This window comes from Rana temporaria, chromosome 1 (genome assembly GCF_905171775.1).
Source record: "Rana temporaria chromosome 1, aRanTem1.1, whole genome shotgun sequence".
In the NCBI taxonomy this organism is placed as follows: Eukaryota; Metazoa; Chordata; class Amphibia; order Anura; family Ranidae; genus Rana; species Rana temporaria.
The window spans coordinates 266,788,820-266,809,695 of record NC_053489.1 but is presented as its reverse complement, the minus strand read 5'-3'; the positions used below and the strand labels follow the sequence as shown (position 1 = coordinate 266,809,695).

The window sequence follows — 20,876 nt, the reverse complement described above, 5'->3', positions numbered from 1 at the left end:
ACTTTCTGTTTGGACTGGAATTTGTGAACTGGCGCTTACCCATAATTGGGGACGTGTTGCAGCATGAATGCACATGAATTGTGAAAAACGAATTTTTGGCACCAACGCACCTTATTATTATTTTTATATATTAATAACATTATTCATTATTTATATGTTCGCACACTTGTGCATGTATATTCATAATAGTTTATAGACTCACTTATAGCACTTTGGAATATTGTTTCACAAGCACATCATTTGGGGTAGCCATATTTATTTATTTATTTATTTATTTATTTATTTTTGATGGCACAGCATATGCACATAGCATCACGCTAGTACATATGTTCACAAGAGCTGCTTCTATAGTGACCCATCACGTACATCACTGTACTGGATCTAGCACTATATCACTATAGGGGTCAAATAGAAAAAAAAAAAAAAAACTAAAAAAAAAATTTTTTCTAAAAAATAAGGATTTTTTTTTTTTTTTGATATCACATTATTATACCAGCGCAGTACCAACACCTTTTTAATTTGTATGGTCGCCTTAAGGTTTACCCTCATTTTCTGGATTTCCTTTCACTTGTTGTAGTGTTTCCAGTACAGTAAGGAGGGAAAATCTCCATAGCGCGAAAAACAAAACAAAAAAACGTCTTTCTTAATCCAAACCATAATGAAAACTTTTGGCTATAGATGCACTTTACAGCTCTATACAGCAACATTTTTATTGTTTTCTACATAATTTGTACTAACAAGAGGTTATCATACAGAATGTGTCAAATAACGCTTATATTGGAAGAATGGTAAATACAGTATGGGGGTTATTTATGAAAGGAAAATCCACTTTGCACTAAAAGTGTAAAGTGCTTGATATTGCACTGAAAGTGCACTTGGAAGTGCAGTCGCTGTAAATCTGAGGGGTAGATCTGAAATGAGGGGAAGCTCTGCTGATTTTATCATCCAATCATGTGCAAGCTAAAATGCTGTTTTTTATTCTCCTTGCATGTCCCCCTCGGATCTACAGTGACTGCACTTCCAAGTGCACTTTCAGTGCAATGTCAAGCACTTTGCACTTGTAGTTTGCACTTGTAGTGCAAAGTGGATTAGCCTTTCGTAAATAACCCTCTGTGTGTGGTTCAACTGATAATATTAATTTGTACTCATAATTGTTAATGTAATAGCAATTGTTAACAGTTGGACCATTTTACAGTTTAATATTTTAACAATTCCAGATTCCTTGTCAAAAACCCATTCTATAATTTTTTTAAAAAGATAACCTACTATTAATGCATAGTAGCAGTCATCAATTTACATGTTAACTACACATCCTTTTATCCATTGAATTTTCTTTCCTCCGGACACATACTATTATTCATTGTGAATTAAGACAAAAGCATTAAAAGGTAGGATATTGCTTAATCTGACATAGACTAAACAAATGTATCATAATCCCTTAGTCAGTGTGATTTAGTAGTATTGAAGACAACACAGAAGGTAAGGAATGTAAAAAAGACAGCCAAGTTTAATAATCTAAACTGTCAAAAAAAAAAGAAAACACAGTAAATCTTCTGCTGTTGTCCTTTAGATCTAGCAATAATACTAGCTACATCTTGTCTGCAAATCTCACAAATAGAGTTTTATTGACCATAACATTGGCCATTAATGGGCATTTCTCCTAACAGTCCAGTTGTAGTTGGGAACACTGCAGCAATTGCTCCTGACACTTGGCAACATTATGTTTAATGAATATGCACTGACAATTCAGAATAGGTAGTTATACTTAAATCAGTCAGTCTACATATGTGTCTTCACATATACTACTCTCCTTCCCAAAGTATTTTTGCTATGAAATGTAACTTGTCATTATCCTTTGATTTTACAAAGTTATAAACTCCTTTCTCCTAAAAACTTGGAACATTTTCCTGTTACAAAAGGGGATTAGCATCTCCACATTGTTCCAGTTAATAACAAAGGGATGTCACATATTCACATGGTTATTGCTTGCAGTATGACAAACACCAAAGTTTTTCAACCGTATATGTTACAAATATGTTTAAAATGTCACATACAATATCTAGACTTTGTTAAAGGAAATGTAAGGATCATTCAAAATATCGATTACTTATAATGTTGCTTAGGAGATGATGATAAATGTAGAAAGGAAAATCTTTTTGAAATGTTTTAATGGATTGTTATTTGAAGAGTTAAGAATATTTGTAGACCTATTAATATCATTCAAAATTTTCATTAAAAGTATTAGTATTTCCTATTTAGATTAAAGACTATTGGCAACAGGGAAAATACACATATATATGCATATCATCTAAAATTCTCACCAAAAGTATTAGTATTTTGTATTTAAATTAAAGACTATTGGCAACAGGGATAATATGCATATTATCTAAAATTCTCACCAAAAGTATTAGTATTTCACATTTAGATTAAAAACTATTAGCAGTAGGGATAATATATTTATATATAGATATATCTATAGATATAGATATATCTATATATATGTGCAATATATATGTGCAATTCTATTACCTGCCCATTTTCCCATTGATTGAAAGAAGGAGGGTGATGGTACTCCCCAAAGTCGTGGAAATATGTATTTGGAAAATCCTACAAATTTCAGCATAAGTTGCAGGCAGAACAGAAGTCCTAGGACAGTGAAAATCTGATGAACGAGCAGCTCCATGCCAGCAGATTCCTGGATGCACACAGTGCACTGCCTCACTCTTAATCGCTCCTTAGTTACTTGCTGGAGAGTTCTTGCCTAACAACTGCTAGAGAGAGAGCACTGAAATCACATGTATCCCAAGAGAACATGCAATGGCTTACAGTTCAGCGTATATGGTTACTCCTTTTCCCCTCCTTTTTTCCTTAAGTTTATAGAGTATCTATAAGAAGAAAATTAAAATAAAATCTTCTTTTTTTCTCTTCAGTCACTCCTCTCCTCTCAGGATCCTTTCCCATATTATATATCTCTTTCCATCTCAAGAGCCTCCAACCACTTTTTCAAAATATTCTCAAATTTCCCTGGGTAACCTCTATGTAGAAAAAAATATTTTTCTTTTATCAAACTTCCCTTTATTTTACTCCCCATTGCACTATTGTTTGGGGGTTATATTGAGATACATTTGTGTGCTATTAATTTACGTGCCTGAAAAAGACTTCTTAACCACTTAAGGACCGGACCAATATGCTGCTAAATGTCCCAAGGGGTTTTTACAATTCGGCACTGCGTTGCTTTAACAGACAATTGCGCGGTCGTGCGACGTGGCTCCCAAACAAAATTGGCGTCCTTTTTTCCCCACAAATAGAGCTTTCTTTTGGTGGTATTTGATCACCTCTGCGGTTTTTATTTTTTGCGCTATAAACAAAAATAGAGTGACAATTTTGAAAAAAATGCAATATTTTTAACTTTTTGCTATAATAAATATCCCCCAAAAACATATCTAAAAAAAAAAAATGTCCTCAGTTTAGGCCGATACGTATTCTTCTACCTATTTTTGGTAAAAAAAATCGCAATAAGCATTTATCGATTGGTTTGCGCAAAATTTATAGCGTTTACAAAATAGGGGATAGTTTTATTATTTTTTTTTTTTTTTTACTACTAATGGCGGCGATCAGTGAATTTTTTCGTGACTGCGACATTATGGTGGACACTTCGGACAATTTTGACACATTTTTGGTACCATTGTCATTTTCACAGCAAAAAATGCATTTACATTGCATTGTTTATTGTGAAAATGACAGTTGCAGTTTGGGAGTTAACCACAGGGGGTGCTGTAGGAGTTAGGGTTCACCTAGTGTGTGTTTACAACTGTAGGGGGGTGTGGCTGTAGGTCTGACATCATCGATCGAGTCTCCCTATAAAAGGGATCACTCGATCGATGCAGCCGCCACAGTGAAGCACGGGGAAGCTGTGTTTACACATGGCTCTCCCCGTTCTTCAGCTCCGGGGAGCGATCGCGACGGAGCAGCTATTAACGAATAGCCGCGCCGTCGTCCCGGATCGTTCCCCGCGGGAATCCGACCGCCGCATGTAGCGGGGGGGTCCCGATCAGACCCCCGACCCACGTCTAGCCAGGGACGTACAGGTACGCCCATGTGCCTGTACGTGCCATTCTGCCGACGTATATCTACATGCGGCGGTCGGGAAGTGGTTAATACAGGAATATAAACAAAGTCTGGAATCCTAGATTCATCTATTATATTTAACAGACAAATACCTGTAATATAATGACGATAATTGAACAACTGCAATTTGTTACTATAATTAATATATACAATATATATATATATATATATATATATATATATATATATATATATATATATATATATATATATATATACAAAAGTGAGAACACCCCTCACATTTTTGTAAATATTTTATTATATCTTTTCATGTGACAACACTGAAGAAATTGCACTTTGCTACAATGTAAAGTAGTGAGTGTACAGCTTGTATAACAGTGTAAATTTGCTGTCCCCTCAAAATAACTTAACACACAGTCATTAATGTCTAAACCGCTGGCAACAAAAGTGAGTACACCCCTAAGTGAAAATTTCCAAATTGGGCCCAAAGTGTCAATATTTTGTGTGGCCACCATTATTTTCCAGCACTGCCATAACCCACTTGGGCATGGAGTTCACCAGAGCTTCACAGGTTGCCACTAGAGTCCTCTTCCACTCCTCCATGACGACATCACGGAGCTGGTGGATGTTAGAGAACTTGCGCTCCTCCACCTTCTGTTTGAGGATGCCCCACAGATGCTCAATAGGGTTTAGGTCTGAAAACATGCTTGGTCAGGCCATCACCTTTACCCTCAGCTTCTTTAGCAAGGCAGTGGTCATCTTGGAGGTGTGTTTGGGGGCATTATCATGTTGGAATATTTCCCTGAGGCCCAGTCTCTGAAGGGAGGGGATCATGCTCTGCTTCAGTATGTCACTGTACGTGTTGGCATTCATGGTTCCCTCAATGAACCGTAGCGCCCCAGTGCTGGCAGTACTCATGCAGCCCCAGACCATTATACTCCCACCAACATGCTTGACTGTAGACAAGACACACTTGTCTTTGTACTCCTTACCTGGTTGCCACCACACGCTTGACACTATTTAAACCAAATACGTTTATCTTGGTCTCATCAGACCACAGGACATGGTTCCAGAGATCCATGTCCTTAGTCTGCTTGTCTTCAGCAAACTGTTTGCTGGCTTTCTAAGGCAGTATAGTGTCATGCGTCAGCAGTATAGTGTCAGACAAGGGCAGTTTACTGTCAGACAAGGGCAGTAGAGTGTCAGGCAAGGGCAGCAGTGTCAGGCTAGGGCAGCATATTGTCAGACGAATGCAGGTTAGTGTCAAGCTAGGGCAGAATAGTGTCAGGCAAGAGCAGCGTATTGTGAAGCTAAGGCAGTATAGTATCGGGCTAGTGTAGCATAGTGGCAGACAAGGGCATCAAAGAGTCAGAGAAGGGAAGCATAGTGTGAGACTAGGGCAGTATAGTGTCAGGATATTGCAGTATAGTGTGAGGTTAGAGGTGTATAGTGTCAGGTTAGAGGTGTATAGTGTCAGGTTAGGGCTGTATAGTGTAAGAGGGCACCATAGTTTTCAGATGTCTTGTGATTGAAAACTCCCGGGCCCAGACTGCAATGTCCACTCCTCCTCTTTTCTCTTCTCCCGGCCATGCTCACCTACTCTGGCTGCCTCGGGAGATATTCAAGATGACTAAGGGACAGTATGGTTCAGTGGCCAGGCACAGCATCTATGGTGGAGGAGGGCAGCAGTTGGCTTTGGGTGGGACCCCACCTCAGCACCCCCCTAGATCCAGCCATGAGGGGCAAGGGAAAGATATTGACTTAAATGCAAAATAATTCTTCACTCATTCTACACCAAGAACCACCAAATATCACAGAATAAATCAAAAAGCATAACTCCTGACTAATGTCATTCCACCACCTATAGTATATGTCCAAAGAAATGCTGTATTTGTGTATTTATGTGTAGGAGGGTTACTCCATCATTGAAAATCATGTCATATGTTTCCCATGGGCAAGGACAATAATCAGCCCTCAGATTTCCTCACCAGCACTAATTGCAACCTCTTACCAAGCAAAAAGCAACAAAATTTTAGATGGTTCAGCATGCTGACAGTAATCAGCCATACCCAGCCTTCAAAACAGATTGCAAATGCCAGAAACAAATTGGCTCTACGACCTTCCACAGTACATCTGCATTGATTATGCACCCCTGGGACTTAGGACTGTTTGACACCACAGAGATGCAGACCCCACCCATATAGCAGCACAGTGGCTAACGGGTTAACACTTCTGCTTAGCAGCGCTGGGGTTGTTGGTTCAATTTCCAAACATGCTACTTCATGTAGAGAAGTTGTCTGTTCTTCTTATGTTGTTAACCATAACTCCTGATTCATGTCCTGGAATAAATAGTAGTTATGTGTAGGAGGGTTCCACCACGATTGCAAATTGTGCCATATGTTTTCCATGGGCAAGGACAATAATAATCCTTAAGAATTACCCACCAGCACTAATTGGGCAAATTAAACAGGGGCAGAAAAATTGGGCCTTAGGCACTGGTGCCACAACACTGCAACCCCTCACAGATACTCTAGTTGGAGCGCACTAATGAGCCCTGCTGCAAAGTATTGCATCAAAAATTGTAATAACACGCCCCTATTAAACAGGGGCAGAAAATTGGGCTTTAGGCACTGGTTCCACAACACAGCAACCCCTCACAGATACTCTAGTTGGAGCGCACTAATGAGCCCTGCTGCAAAGTATTGCATCAAAAATTGTAATAGCACGCCCCTATTAAACAGGGGCAGAAAAATTGGGCCTTAGGCACTGGTGCTGGTGCCACAACACTGCAACCCCTCACATATACGCTAGTTGGAGCGCAGGAATGAGCCCTGCTGCAAAGTATTGCATCAAAAATTGTAATTACACACCCCTGATAAACAGGGGCAGAAAAATTGGGCCTTAGGCACTGGTGCCACAACACTGCAACCCCTCACAGATACTCTAGTTGGAACGCAGGAATGAGCCCTGCTGCAAAGTATTGCATCAAAAACTGTAATTACACGCCCCTGTTAAACAGGGGCAGAAAAATTGGGCCATAGCCACTGGTGGAGGTGCCCAGAAACAAAAATGTTCTTACAAGCTATCAGCATGATCATTGAGGAGGAAAAGCATAGTACCTGCTTCATATATTGCCCTTATCAAGTATTGTATTTAAATCTGGATTATTGAATACAATCTTGCTGCTTGGGATTACTTAGTGTGTCTTCAGCTGTCCAATGTAGAATAAGGGACATACACTCTCAACTCGGCTCAGCTATACTTGCCTCTCCTACGCAAATATTAATTTCCTACAGTATTCTTAATTGATACGTGCTTGACATACGTTCTTAAATGTATATTCGCTTCGTTCCAAAAATGCTGTTCGCTCTAACTTTTTCATGCTAAGGCTTGAAGATATTTCATACCTGCTCCCTTATTAACCCAATGCATTCCTTTATGTTAAAGTGATATGATGTAGAGAACCTCCAAACTCCTGTTCTCTGATTGGAGTGATGCCTGGGGTCACGTACTGATAATCACTTGCATAAGAGAAGTGTATTGGAGTCTCTAATTCAGTTGTGCTCATTGATCCTTATTGTAATCTTTCTATGCTAGAGGTTGGAGGCTTGTTGTAATACCTCCGCCCTTAGAAGCTCAACGCATTTCTATATGTGAGAGAGATGATGTAGAGAACCCCCAAAGTCCTGTTCGCTGATTGGAGTGACGCCTGGGGTCCAATACTGAAATCTCACATAACATACGGAGGTGCATTGAATTCTTTCCTTAACTGCAGTTGTTGTTCACTCCTGTTCACTGTAGTTTTTGACAGCAGCGTAGGTTTGCTGAGGCATTCGGTCAGGAGTCCTCTGGGTCACTAAGGAAGACATGATCCGCAGCCACCTGCTCCCAGCCACGTACAAGTCCATGGGTTTCTTGGGACTGTAATTGATCCCTTGAAGACTGCTGCTGATGCTGAGTGCTAGGCTCCATCTCCATGCTGACACAATCCTCCTTGTCCTCTTCCTGTGTGATAGGTGGGCAAGCAGGAACACTGTCTGGATAAAGGGGGCCTTGAGAGGTAAGGAAGTCCTCCTCTTCCTCCCTCTTCTCTGATAAGAGGGACAGCGTCACTGATGCATGCACTGTCACTGCTTACCATCCTTTTGGCCTCCTCAAATGGTGACAGGACAGTTCATGCATCCCTGATCATGGCCCACTGGCGTGGGAAAAAAAACAAGCTCCCCTGAACCCTGTCCTGGTGCCATATTGGCACAGATACTCATTGATGGCCCTCTGAAAAGACTTGCATATCCCTGCCTGTGGTATTAATATGAGAACACCAGCAAAAACCTTAGTTCTTTGCGTGCTGTTATTGGCCAAAGCATGCGTGTCATAGTGCATGCTTGGCCAATCATCAGCCAGCAATGCACTGCCATGCCGCAGTGAATTATGGGCCGTGACGCACCACTCGAAATTTGGCGCGAACGACCCATTACGTTCGTAATTCGACGAACGAGCGAAAATACGATGTTTGAGTCGAAAATGAGTTCGACTCGAACATGAAGCTCATCCCTATTGGGTGAGTGTAGGTGTGATAGTAATCCTAGCTAGGTTATATAAAAGCCTACAGTTGTGGCGGTTGTTTGGCCCAAGAAGAGGCCAGAATCTTTGTTTGCAGCGCTTATATTGGTTTACAAATAGATATGTTTTTGTTTTTGTTTTTGTTTTTGGGGGTGAGGAATGTGCATAATACCTGACCCACAACCCTCTAAGGCTGTGGTTTGATAATTTTTTTATGTGTTTGCTGGTATAGTTTTGCATTAAGGCCCTCAAAAGTTTGTTTTTGTGGGCATGTTTTCCAAATTGTGTCTTTGTACAATCTGACCATGTCTTCAGCCTCAGCAGACCTTCATCTTGTTCTAGTTACTTCTAAATCTCACATGTTAGACTTAAAACTGCTAATGTAAATCTAGTTTGTGTAATGGTTTAGATAAAAAGGAAGCTTCCTGCTAATTCCAAACATAAGTGTGTGTGTGTGTGTGTGTGTCGATTTTTGTTTGTGCACTGCCTTTTTGGATTTTGTATTAATTTTGTCTGTTTTTGCTTATGATAATCCTGCAATTTAACTTTTTAGGGGTTTGGGGCGAGGAGTTCTGATCACCAAAAAGGTTTGTCATGGTTGTTATTAGCTTGATTTGTATCTCTGCTTCTCTGTGATTTTTTATGTATAACATTTTTAGTGTCCTACGCTTGTAGATTGCAAGCTCTTTTAAACAGGGCCCTTCTAACTATATTGGAACATCATTTCCATGCCTTTTATTTTTTTTTCACAAGTACATTAATGTACCAAATGTACCAAATGTTTATACTAATGTTGAAATAAAAAGTTGATTCTTTTTTGCTTCATGTTTAACTTTTGCCGACTATAAATACATATTTTTTAAGTGCAAACTATTTATACCCCTTCAAATCTGTATTAAATCTAGTTGCATACAAAAGTATTTGGTTGTGCACACAGGCAAGTCTTTGAGTAGAAAGTGTAAAAGTGTAATAGGGGGAAAGCGAAGAAACCCCCCTCAAAAAAAATCCCTGCTCCAATGCTGAATTTCAGGGCTCTATTAACCTCCCTAGCTGTATGATTATATCAGATTTTTTATGCTGAAAGCGGTACAATTGTTTTGCATGGAAATTTGGCATTTTATAGTGTAGGCCTGTAATTCTTAGAAATAACTCACTTAAATCTGTCCAAACCAGAGTCTAGTAGACATCCCGGGTATGATGAAGTTTGAAACACAAAATCATTAATTATAAATTAAGAAATAACTATAAATAATTATAACAAATAATAATAATAAAAATGATTCAATAATGTAATAAAATTAAAAACACTGAAATTTGCTCAGTTGCAAAATTGTCGCTGACATTACTTTCAGTGTTTGAAGACGAATTTCCCCACAAATCGCTATCGCTCAATTATGTAAGTGATTCTAATTTATTATCGCTGTTTTCTAGCTGGTCTAAAACCACTTTTGACATAAAGGGACACTTTTTGGTTGCTATGGACAATCTACAGTTTCCAGGCAGAAAGAACAGTATTTATAATATAAAAGTGCATGCATGGCACTGGACAGACCACTAGGGACAAAGGGGGTGTGTAATTATTTTATAATACTGTATGTGTACTGTGTTTTTATTTTTTTGAATTTGGCGCTGATCTCTGCCCCTGTGCGTCGTAACGTCGCAGGGAACTGAGCTTGGCAGCACTCGGGCACTGTGTGAATCAAGCGAGGATACAGCTCGCTCACACAGCGGGGAGACATCGCAGGATCTAGGGAACAAGGTAAGTAACTCTCTGCCTCTTTACTGTGAAGCAATCCCGAGTCTGGCTCAGGGTTACTGCTATTAGTACTAAATTTTTACTCCAAGCCAGACTCGGGATTACCGCCAGGGAGGTTAATTCTTTTGAAATAAGTCAACTAAATGTGAATTCTCTCTAAGCATCAAATAATAAAACAAAAAATTGTAGGCCCATTGGGTCTGGCATAGATTTTAAGGGGAACTCCATGCCAAAATAAAAAAAAATGGTGTGGGGTCTCCCCCAAAATCCATACCAGATTCCGATAAGCCCTCCGTCTGCAGACCCCGACAACCACAGCCCAGGGTTGTCGGGAAAAGGCCCTTGCCCCCATCAACATGGGGACAAGATGCATTGGGGTGAGGAGCGCAGAGCCCCCCTGCCCAAAAGCCCCCACCCCCCCATGTTGAGGGCATGTGGCCTGGTACAGTTCAGGGGGGTGGCGCTCGCCCCCCCCATTCTGACCTGCCAGGCTGCATGCTCAGATAAGGGTCTAGTATGGATTTTTGGGGGGACCCCACGCCAATTCGTTTTTTTAAATTATTTTTTTTCCATCTAAATTCCTGAAAGTCTACAATACATTAAAGCCACAAGAAAGTTTAAATCAAAATTTTTCCTTAAGAAATGTCATTATTGCTGAGGCATGTTCTATACATTGTACAGATGTGCCAATTTTCAGGCAGACTAAGTGCACCCCCCAGGCAAAATATTTGAAGGAATATATTTTATTTTTGTTGTTTCACTTTAAGCATCATTAAAATCACTACTCCTTTAAAAATTATCGTTTTAAAAACTTTTTTGCATTGATACATGTCCCCTAGGGCCATACATTTCTTATGGCAATAACTTGCATATAAACCTTTAAAATTAGGACTTTGGATTTTTCATATTCATGTCCCATAGACTTTAATGGCATTCGCATCTTTGCTAGAACTTTTGCCTAATAGCCAATGCCACTTCTGCATGCGCATGGTTTCCATAATATTAATGCCTCAAATGCAAAACATTATTGTATAGAATTAAAATAATCGAAAACTAGTAAATGTATTTTCTAAGTATGATTGTGTTCAGCTCAGTAGCCTAGTGATCTGCATTCCTGCCTTGAAAGATGCAGGTCATGGGTTCAAATCCCACACGTGATATCATCCACTGAAAGCTTGCATTGCTGAAAATAGGTGAATGCCTAATAGCCAATGCCACACATCAGTTTGGTTGAGTCCATATTATTAACTTTTCAAATGCATGCAATGGTAAGTATTCAATAATATCATAGTGGGGAATTCCAAAAATCACACACTAGTTAATGCGCAGGGAGTTTACATTTGTAGGTTTTAATTCACTTGTGCACTTGAAAAATCAACACAGCTACCTTAAGTGGGTAGGAACAAAGGATGTTTCTAGACAGCCACACTCTGAACAATGGTTGCCTTTATTGAATTAGGAACAGCACTACAAGTCACAAACGAAAACAAAAACCTGGACAATTGACGCGTTTCACATTAAATCTAGTGCATAATCATAGCATAATCGGAGCTCGTCACCCTGCCGCGAGCTCCATGAGCCCGACCGTGGGTCCCGCGGACTCGATCGCCGTGGGGATACCCACGATCGTCTCACGAATAGATAGAGCAGGGAGATGCTAATGTAAACAAGCATCTCCCCCTCTGCCTAGTGACAATGACATTGATTACACGGAGCGGAGATCAGTGTCATGTCACACAAAGCCCATCCATTTTTATAGCACTGATCGCTGTAAAAATGACAATGGTCCCAAAATAGTGTCAAAAGTGTCCCCATGTGTCCACCATAATGTCGCAGTCAAGATAAAAATCGCTGATCGCCACCATTACTAATAAAAAAAATTCTTATTATTAAAAATGCCATAAAACTATCCCCTATTCTGTAGACACTATGGGACAGATCCACAGAGCGAGTACGCCGGCGTACCTACTGATACTCCGGCGTACTTTCAAATTACCCGCGTCGTATCTTTAGTTTGAATCCTCAAACCAAGATACAACGGCATCTGGGTTAGATCCGACAGGCGTACGGCTTCGTACACCTTCGGATCTTAGATGCAATACTTCGGCGTCCGCTGGGTGGAGTTTGCGCCGTTTTCCGCGTCGGGTATGCAAATTAGTCGTCTCTAGTCGTCTTTTTCCGGCGTTTAGTTAAAGCTGGTGTTTTGCGGCGTATAGTTAGTCTTGCCATGTTAAGTATGGCCGTCGTTCCCGCGATTAATTAAAATTTTTTTTTTTTTTTGCGTAAGTCGTCCGTGAATCAGGATGGACGTAATTCACGTCTATGTTAAAAAAAATGACGTCCTAGCGACGTAATTTAGCGCAATGCACGGAGGGAAATTTTGGGACGGCGCGGGGACGCACTTCACTTAAATGAAACACGCCCCCTAATCGCCGATTTGAATTCCGCCGCCAGAGATAGACTACGCCGCCGTAACTTACGGTGTAAAATCTTTGAGGATTTGAAGTCTGGCAAAGTAAGTTACAGCGGCGTAGCGTATCTCCCATACGCTGCGCCGGTGCAGATCTCTGTGGATCTGCCCCTTTAACTTTTGCGCAAACCAATCAATAAATGCCTATTGCGATTTTTTTTTTACTATAAATATGTAGAAGAATAAGTATCGGTCTAAACTGAGGGAAAAAAAAGTTTTTTTTTATATTTTTTGGGGGGGATATTTATTATAACAAAAAGTATAAATATTTCATTTTTTTCAAACTTGTCGCTCTGTTTTTGTTTATAGCGCAAAAAAAAACGCAGAGGTGATCAAATACCACCCAAAGAAAGCTCCATTTGTGGGGGAAAAAAAATAAATTTTGTTTGGGAGCCACGTCACACGACCGCACAATTGTCAGTTAAAGCGACGCAGTGCCGAATCGCAAAAAGTGGCCCGGTCTTTGACCAGCTAAATGGTCCGGGGCGGAAGTGGTTAAAGAATGAACATAAAAAATTACTGCTGTATAGTCTCATAAAAAATGAAATTAACATGAAAAAAAACATACAAACAGATATGCAAATTAAGGGGCAGATCCACGTAGATCAGCGCATATATCCGCGGGGCGTAGCGTATCTAAGATACACTACGCCGCCGTAACTTTTTTTTTTTTCGAATCCTCAAAGAATTTGCGCCGTAAGTTACGGCGGGGTAGTGTATTTTTGGCGGCGTAAGGGCGCGGAATTCAAATGGATGTGATGGGGGCGTGTTTTATGTAAATATGTCGTGACCCGACGTAAACGTCGTTTTTTTGTGAACGGCGCATGCGCCGTCCGTGGGGGTATCCCAGTGCGCATGCTCGAAAATAAACCAGAACAATCCAATGCTTCCGACGGTGACGTCATTCTACGCAAATCCCTATTCGCGAACGACTTACGCAAACAACGTAAAATAATTAAAATTCGACGCGGGAACGACGGCGATACTTAACATTGAGTACGCCTCATAATAGCAGGGGTAACTATACGCCGGAAAAAGCCGAACGCAAACAACGTAAAAAAATGCGCCGGCCGGATGTACATTCGTGGATCGCCGTAACTAGCTAATTTGCATACTCAACGCGGAATTCGACGGAAACGCCACCTATCAGCCGGCGGAAAAATGCATCTAAGATCCGACGGCGTACTAAGACGTACGCCTGTCGGATCGATCCGAGATGCAGTTGTATCTTGTTTTGTAGATACAAAACAAAGATACAACGCGGGAAATTTAAAATTACGCGGCGTATCAATAGATACGCCGGCGTAATTCTTTTGTGGATCTGCCCCTAAATGTTCAATACATGCAACTTTACAGAATAGCAGACATTACTCTGTAATACTCATTCATAACTGCATTCCTTAGCAAAAGAAGAAAACAAACTAGGAATACTAATTGAAATATACATAAATAGATGCACATGAGGTAGAGGACATCTCCCATAAAAATGTTTTATTCACAATTATGTGATCATGGCTGCAGTGCAGTTCCAAACTCGGTAGCAATTGGCACTTGCAAATTCACGGATATGCCGATTTGACATTTACAAAGGCATGTTCGCCGGTTCTAACACGCTTTTTTATTTGTATTTTAGCCTAGTTAAAGTCTTAATTGGCTTAATTGGGCATAACTAAATGCAGAGCGACCATTACTTCCCGTTTTTCTTAGTAAATGAACCCCTATGTGTGCTAGCAGCTCACGTCATTCCCTAGATCAGATGGTCTAAAAGTACATCCCAAATAGTTGCGTCACAGCCCATCTGACTTCATCAGGCCCCTGAATTACCCCTCAGTGGGTGATATGGTTATAGAAGAAAGCTAATCCTCATTGTATAGTATTCAAATTAAAATGTATTATATAAAAAAACGTAGTAGTTTAGGGGCCTGATGAAGTCAGATAGGCTGTGACCACTGGCGGATCCAGGGGGGGGGGGCAACAGGGCAATTGCACCCCCCCCCCCGAGACAATCATGTCACACTTGCTTGCTCTGTTTGTTTTTTTTTTGGCTTTTTTAAACTGTTTGCTGTGCCTGTGGTTGGCTGCCGCTGCTGAGTCTCTCTCTCACATCACCCGATCAGCGGTGCTGCCGCAGAGAGAGAGAGACTTGTCTTGTAGTTACTCTGCGGCAGCGCACTGTTAATGATGATACCAGGAGCGGAGGAGGAGGTGGGTGGAGCCTCTTCCCTTCCCTTCACTCGTTGCTAACGCCTGAGCCATGTGGCGTTTAGCAACCAGTGACGTCACGGTCAGTGAGTCATGTCGGACTCAGTCTCAGGGGGGAAACAGGGAAGTCGCCCCCCCCACCCTAGAAATTTTCTGCGGTGGGTCGCCGTGAGTGTGCCGGCGGGTGAGCCGGCGTGCAAGTGACTGTGTGGGTGGTGCGGTGGATGAGCCGTCGAGCTCTTCGTCTGGTTGGCGCTCACACTGACTGTACAAGTGGATGCAGCTAGGCGGCTTGGCGGGCGAGTGAGAGACAGGAAGCTGGGAGACTTGATGGGTGGACTGGCCAATCAGCAGGTGGTGGAGCAGAGAGATGACATCTCTCACCGCCCAGTGCCCGCCCTTCATCCCAGCAGTTCCTCCTTCACTCACTGTGCAGGCAGCAGAGAGATTACATCATCTCTCTGCTGCCTGACTACGGGACACAGGAAGTGACAATCCCCATTCTCCACCTAAGCAGGAAAGTGACAATCTGCAAGGTGTGGCAGGGGACGTGGCAAGTGGACAATCCGCAATCTGTGGCAGGATGACGTGGCAAGTGGACAATCTGTAATCTGTGGCAGTTGACGTGGCAAGTAGACAATCCGCAATGTGTGGCAGGTGACGTGGCAAGTGACAATCTGCAACTTGTGGCAAGTGGACAATCCGCAACATGTGGCAGGTGACATGGCAAGTGGACAATCCGCAACTTGTGGCAGGTGACATGGCAAGTGGACAATCTGCAACTTGTGGCAGGTGACGTGGCAAGTGGACAATCCACAATGTGTGGCAGGTGACATGGAAGTGGACAAGGCGCAATGTGTGGCAAGTGACGTGGCAAGTGACAATCTGCAACTTGTGGCAAGTGGACAATGCGCAACGTGTGGCAGGTGACGTGGCAAGTGGACAATCCGCAATCTGTGGCAGGTGATATGGCAAGTGACAATCTGCAACTTGTGGCAAGTGGACAATCCACAACGTGTGGCAGGTGACATGGCAAGTGGACAATCCGCAACGTGTGGCAGGTGACATGGCAAGTGGACAATCCGCAACTTGTGGCAGGTGACATGGCAAGTGGACAATCCGCAACTTGTGACAGGTGACGTGGCAAGTGGACAATCCACAATGTGTGGCAGGTGACATGGAAGTGGACAATGCGCAATGTGTGGCAAGTGACGTGGCAAGTGACAATCTGCAACTTGTGGCAAGTGGACAATGCGCAACGTGTGGCAGATGATGTGGCAAGTGGACAATCCACAACTTGTGGCAGGTGACGTGACAAGTGACAATCCGCAACTTGTGGCAGGTGACAATCTGCATCTGGTGGCAGGCGACAGTGGCAAGTGACACACTCGGGGCTCCCACTGATTCTGCATTATGGTGAGTTGAACTATTTAATTTTCTATAAAAATGTAATAATAGAAATAATGCTCTACAATCATCCTGACACCATAACAACCATGATGATTGAAGCGTTAAAACCAGCCATTTCCCAAATAAATTGCCCACAAAAAAATCATATTTTCTGGCAGTGCCCCTCCTGAGACTCTGGATCCACCCCTGGCTGTGACTCAACGAGTCGGGTACGTCACTTCCTGTTTTTGTCCGATCCCGGAATTTCATGGTTTCTGAAGCTGTTGTAATCGATTTTAAAAAAGAGTTACTACATTTGTTATATAATACATTTTAACTTGATTACTACACAATGGGGATTTACTTTTTTGTATAACCATATTACCCACTGGAGGAGAGGAGAGTGGATAGTGGGAGAGAGTGTGGATAGACCCATAAACCATTGCATTGCTGATTGGAAGAAAGGATATGATATAGCGACCCATGGAGAGGAATCGTTTACATCCCAAGACCTGATTCACACCTATGCATTTTTTTGTGCGTTTTTAGTTTTGCAGAAACACACAACAGTCCATTTAACATGGTTTCCTTTGGATGTAGCTAAAATTTGTGCATTTTATGGAATGGGCCAAGATTATTTTTCTGTTTTTTGGTTCCATAGACTGTAATGGATGAAAAATGTCTATTGAAAAACGCAAAATGGACCTGGAATATGCAAACTGTAACCTGCAAAGGTGTGAATCAGGCCTAAAAAATTTTAGACTTTCTGGTCTGCGGAATGAGGTGAGCTGATAGCACACATAGGCGGTTATTTATGAAAGGAAAATCCACTCATTAAATTTTTATTTTTTTTCACTTTATCACTGTATTGATTAAAAAATTTTAACATTAGATTGAGGCTAATTTTACTAAGCAGAATCAGGTGTTTTTTTTTAAATGAGTGCAGTACTTACCGTTTTAGAGATCGATGTTCTCCGTGGCTTCCGGGTATGATCTTCGGGACTGGGCGTTCCTATTTGATTGACAGCCTTCCGACGGTCGCATACAGCGCGTCACCAGTTGCCGAAAGAAGCAACGTTTGGCTAATTTCGGGAACTCGTGACGCGCTGTATGCGACCGTCGGAAGGCTGTCAATCAAATGGGAACGCCCAGTCCAGCAGCCCATAAACAGAAGCGGCGGGAGAACATCGATCTCTAAATCGATAAGAACTGCATTCATTTTAAAAAAAAACACCCGATTCTGCTTAGTAAAATTAGCCTCAATCTAATGTTAAAATTTTATTTTTTGGGTGAACCTCCACTTTAATGTTTCATCTATTATTTTCTATTTATTTTTATCTATTTTTGCTTATTTGTACAATTTTATATTATATACAACCTAGGTACAGCGCTGTGCAAATGATAGTGATGTGCATATAACAGTAAATTAATCAGCATGCATATAACATGATAAATTACATATATAAAAAAATGAATAAAAATAAACAACGTCCAAAATTAATCCAGGAAAAAGGTTAATAATGATAGAGTTCGTAAGGAGTGATCTGTGGGAAAAAAAAATTGGTGTGAACGGAATTCCACCACCAAAAGGACACCAACTCGTGTATTGTAGTCTCCTTACCACAAATATATGACCACCATTACAGTGGTCATAGCAGGCACAGGGATGTTTTAAGTCTTCCCGGGCAGACTATCTCCAGATGAGAGTGCTGGGGGGATCAATCCATTAAGCTCGTTCCAATAGGGGTGTGCTGGATTCAGACTCACATGGAATAAGAAATAAAGGGGGATCCCATAGTGTAATACGCGTTTCCCCGATGACGTCCTTTTGATGACGAAACGCGTAGGTGTGGCCTAGCTGGAACGTCATCACGCATTACCGACGCAACTACCGACGGAGACACGCTACACGGAGCTTAGCAAGAAGGGAGACGGCTCAGAGGAGACGCCGCTTCTGTTATATACATATCACGCTCGATACGGAATTACACAATGGGATCCCCCCTTATTTCTTATTTCATGTGAGTCTGAATCCAGCACACCCCTATTGGAACAAGCTTAATGGATTGATCCCCCCAGCACTCTCACCTGGGGATAGTCTGCCCGGGAAGACTTAAAACATCCCTGTGCCTGCTATGACCACTGTAATGCTGGTCATATATTTGTGGTAAGGAGACTACAATACACGAGTTGGTGTCCTTTTGGTGGTGGAATGCCGTTCACACGAAATTTATTTTTGCCACAGATCACTCCTTATGAACTCTATCATTATTAACCTTTTTCCTGGTTTAATTTTGGACGTTGTTTATTTTTATTTATTTATTTTTTATATGTCATTTATCATGTTATATGCATGCTGATTAATTTACTGTTATATGCATATCACTTTATCATTTGCACAGCACTGTACCTAGGTTGTATGTTTGTTGTTACTTTGGGTATTTTAGAGTATTGGTACTAGCAGCTTTTTTCCTCACACATGTGTGGTTTTCTTTCATTATTATTTTGATTTATTGTTGGCGCAGTGTTTTTTCCTCCTTGGAGGAAAATCTTTTTTGTACAATTTTATATTATTTGCAGCACTGGTGTTTTTGGCTACAATACCCAGTTGGGGTATTATTTTAATATTGGATTGTGATAAGACATAACAATGTTGCAGCACTGACACTTTGAGTACAAACTCTGTAGATAATTCTTTATTATTATTCACGTTATTCAATATCTGCCTTGTAAGATCAGACATGTGTAATATTACTAGCAATAAAAATTGAGCACTTATATTAAATTAAGACACTGAGTGAATAATGTGTTAATTGAATATGAATATAAAGTCCATATATCAAAGATTCCAAATGATTCCTGTGAGCCAAAACAATAGGTGTTGCAATGAAGACCACCACCGATAGGGAGGACACACACTGACCCTTACCCTAAGTGTTGGACTACCCAGATAAAGTAGTCAAAACAGATTTATTTACAATATGGGCATGACGCTCCTCCAAATCCACCGTGACTGAGATCAACAAGTAGAGTCTCCTTCCCAGATGTTAATCGAGTCTTCTCACACGCTGGCTTGGCGACTCCTCTGCTCTTCACAAGAAACTTCCCATTACTTTAGGAAGAGTGGAAAACAAACAGTTTTTTCCACTCTTCTCAGAGTGACAGGAAGTTTCTTGTGAAGAGCAGAGGAGTCGCCAAGCCAGCGTATGTGAGCAGACTCGATTAACATCTGGGAAGGAGACTCTACTTGTTGATCTCAGTCACGGTGGATTTGGAGGAGCGTCATGCCCATATTGTAAATAAATCTGTTTTGACTACTTTATCTGGGTAGTCCAACGCTTAGGGTAAGGGTCAGCGTGTGTCCTCCCTATTGGTGGTGGTCTTCATTGCAACACCTATTGTTTTGGATCACAGGAATCGTTTGGAAACTTTGCTATATGGACTTTACAGTATATTCATATTCATCAAAGACACTATTCACTCTGTGTCTTCATTTATTATAAGCTCTGCATTTTTATTGCATATACATATACCCACTTCAATGAGCGCAGATATTTTGTGTATACATGTAATATTTCTGTTTGCAATTCTTTATGAAGTTGTATCATTCTTTTAGTTTTGAAGCATAGCGACCCTTCAAATTTGTAAAAAATCTAATTTTAGATGTAGGGACATATTGTTAAGTTGTGAGCAGCTGCTTCCTAAATCTTATTTTAAGTGGTAGAGCATAGGATTATATACCTACAAGTATATATATATATATATATATATATATATATATATATATATATATATATATATATATATACAGTATATATATATATATATATATATATATATATATATATATATATATATATATATCTTCTATTGCTCTCAGCCTCCTCCAAATCTTCCTTTTTTTTGCTATTGTGATCTGACTTTCTGTTAGATGGTGGTTATTTTCGTTCTCATGGTCCCACTATATGTAGGAACATAGACACCCTCCATTGCTTTCTCCTGAGATGGACTATAGACTATGGGATTTGCAGCATGCACAGAGCAGAGTACATGACAATTACTGGTAATTGGGTACCTAGTATCATGTGATCTCTATGATTGGTCATAATGAAAATCATGATAACAATGTATTTCCATTCATGAACAGCTTGTTTACAGTTGTGATCGGCGATTGGCCCACAGCAATCACATGGTAGCTTGCTACCTGTACCATGTGATTAGTTGTAACCAATCACAGATCACAACCATTAAAGGTGTGTTGACTGATAAAGTGGGGCTTTAGTACGAAAAAAAATTTAACTTTAAAAACCAAGTTAATGTAATGTAGTTCATCCCTCAGAGGAACCACTGGTTAATAGGGATCGTTCCCCCGGCACAGTCAGGCACACCAAATCTTCCACAAGCTTA

General features: G+C 40.9%; 1 protein-coding gene across 1 annotated transcript in view; it reads right to left on the bottom strand.

Moving 5' to 3' along the window:
• The window catches only part of HSD17B3 (hydroxysteroid 17-beta dehydrogenase 3), a 124,035-nt gene extending 120,924 nt beyond the window's left edge, over window positions 1-3,111 (bottom strand). Inside the window, exon 1 of the mRNA XM_040355474.1 lies at window positions 2,530-3,111. Within this exon, the coding sequence (XP_040211408.1) occupies window positions 2,530-2,683 (154 nt within the window). The 5' untranslated portion in view covers window positions 2,684-3,111. The remainder of the gene's footprint in view (window positions 1-2,529) is intronic.
• Between the last annotated feature and the right edge of the window lie 17,765 nt (window positions 3,112-20,876).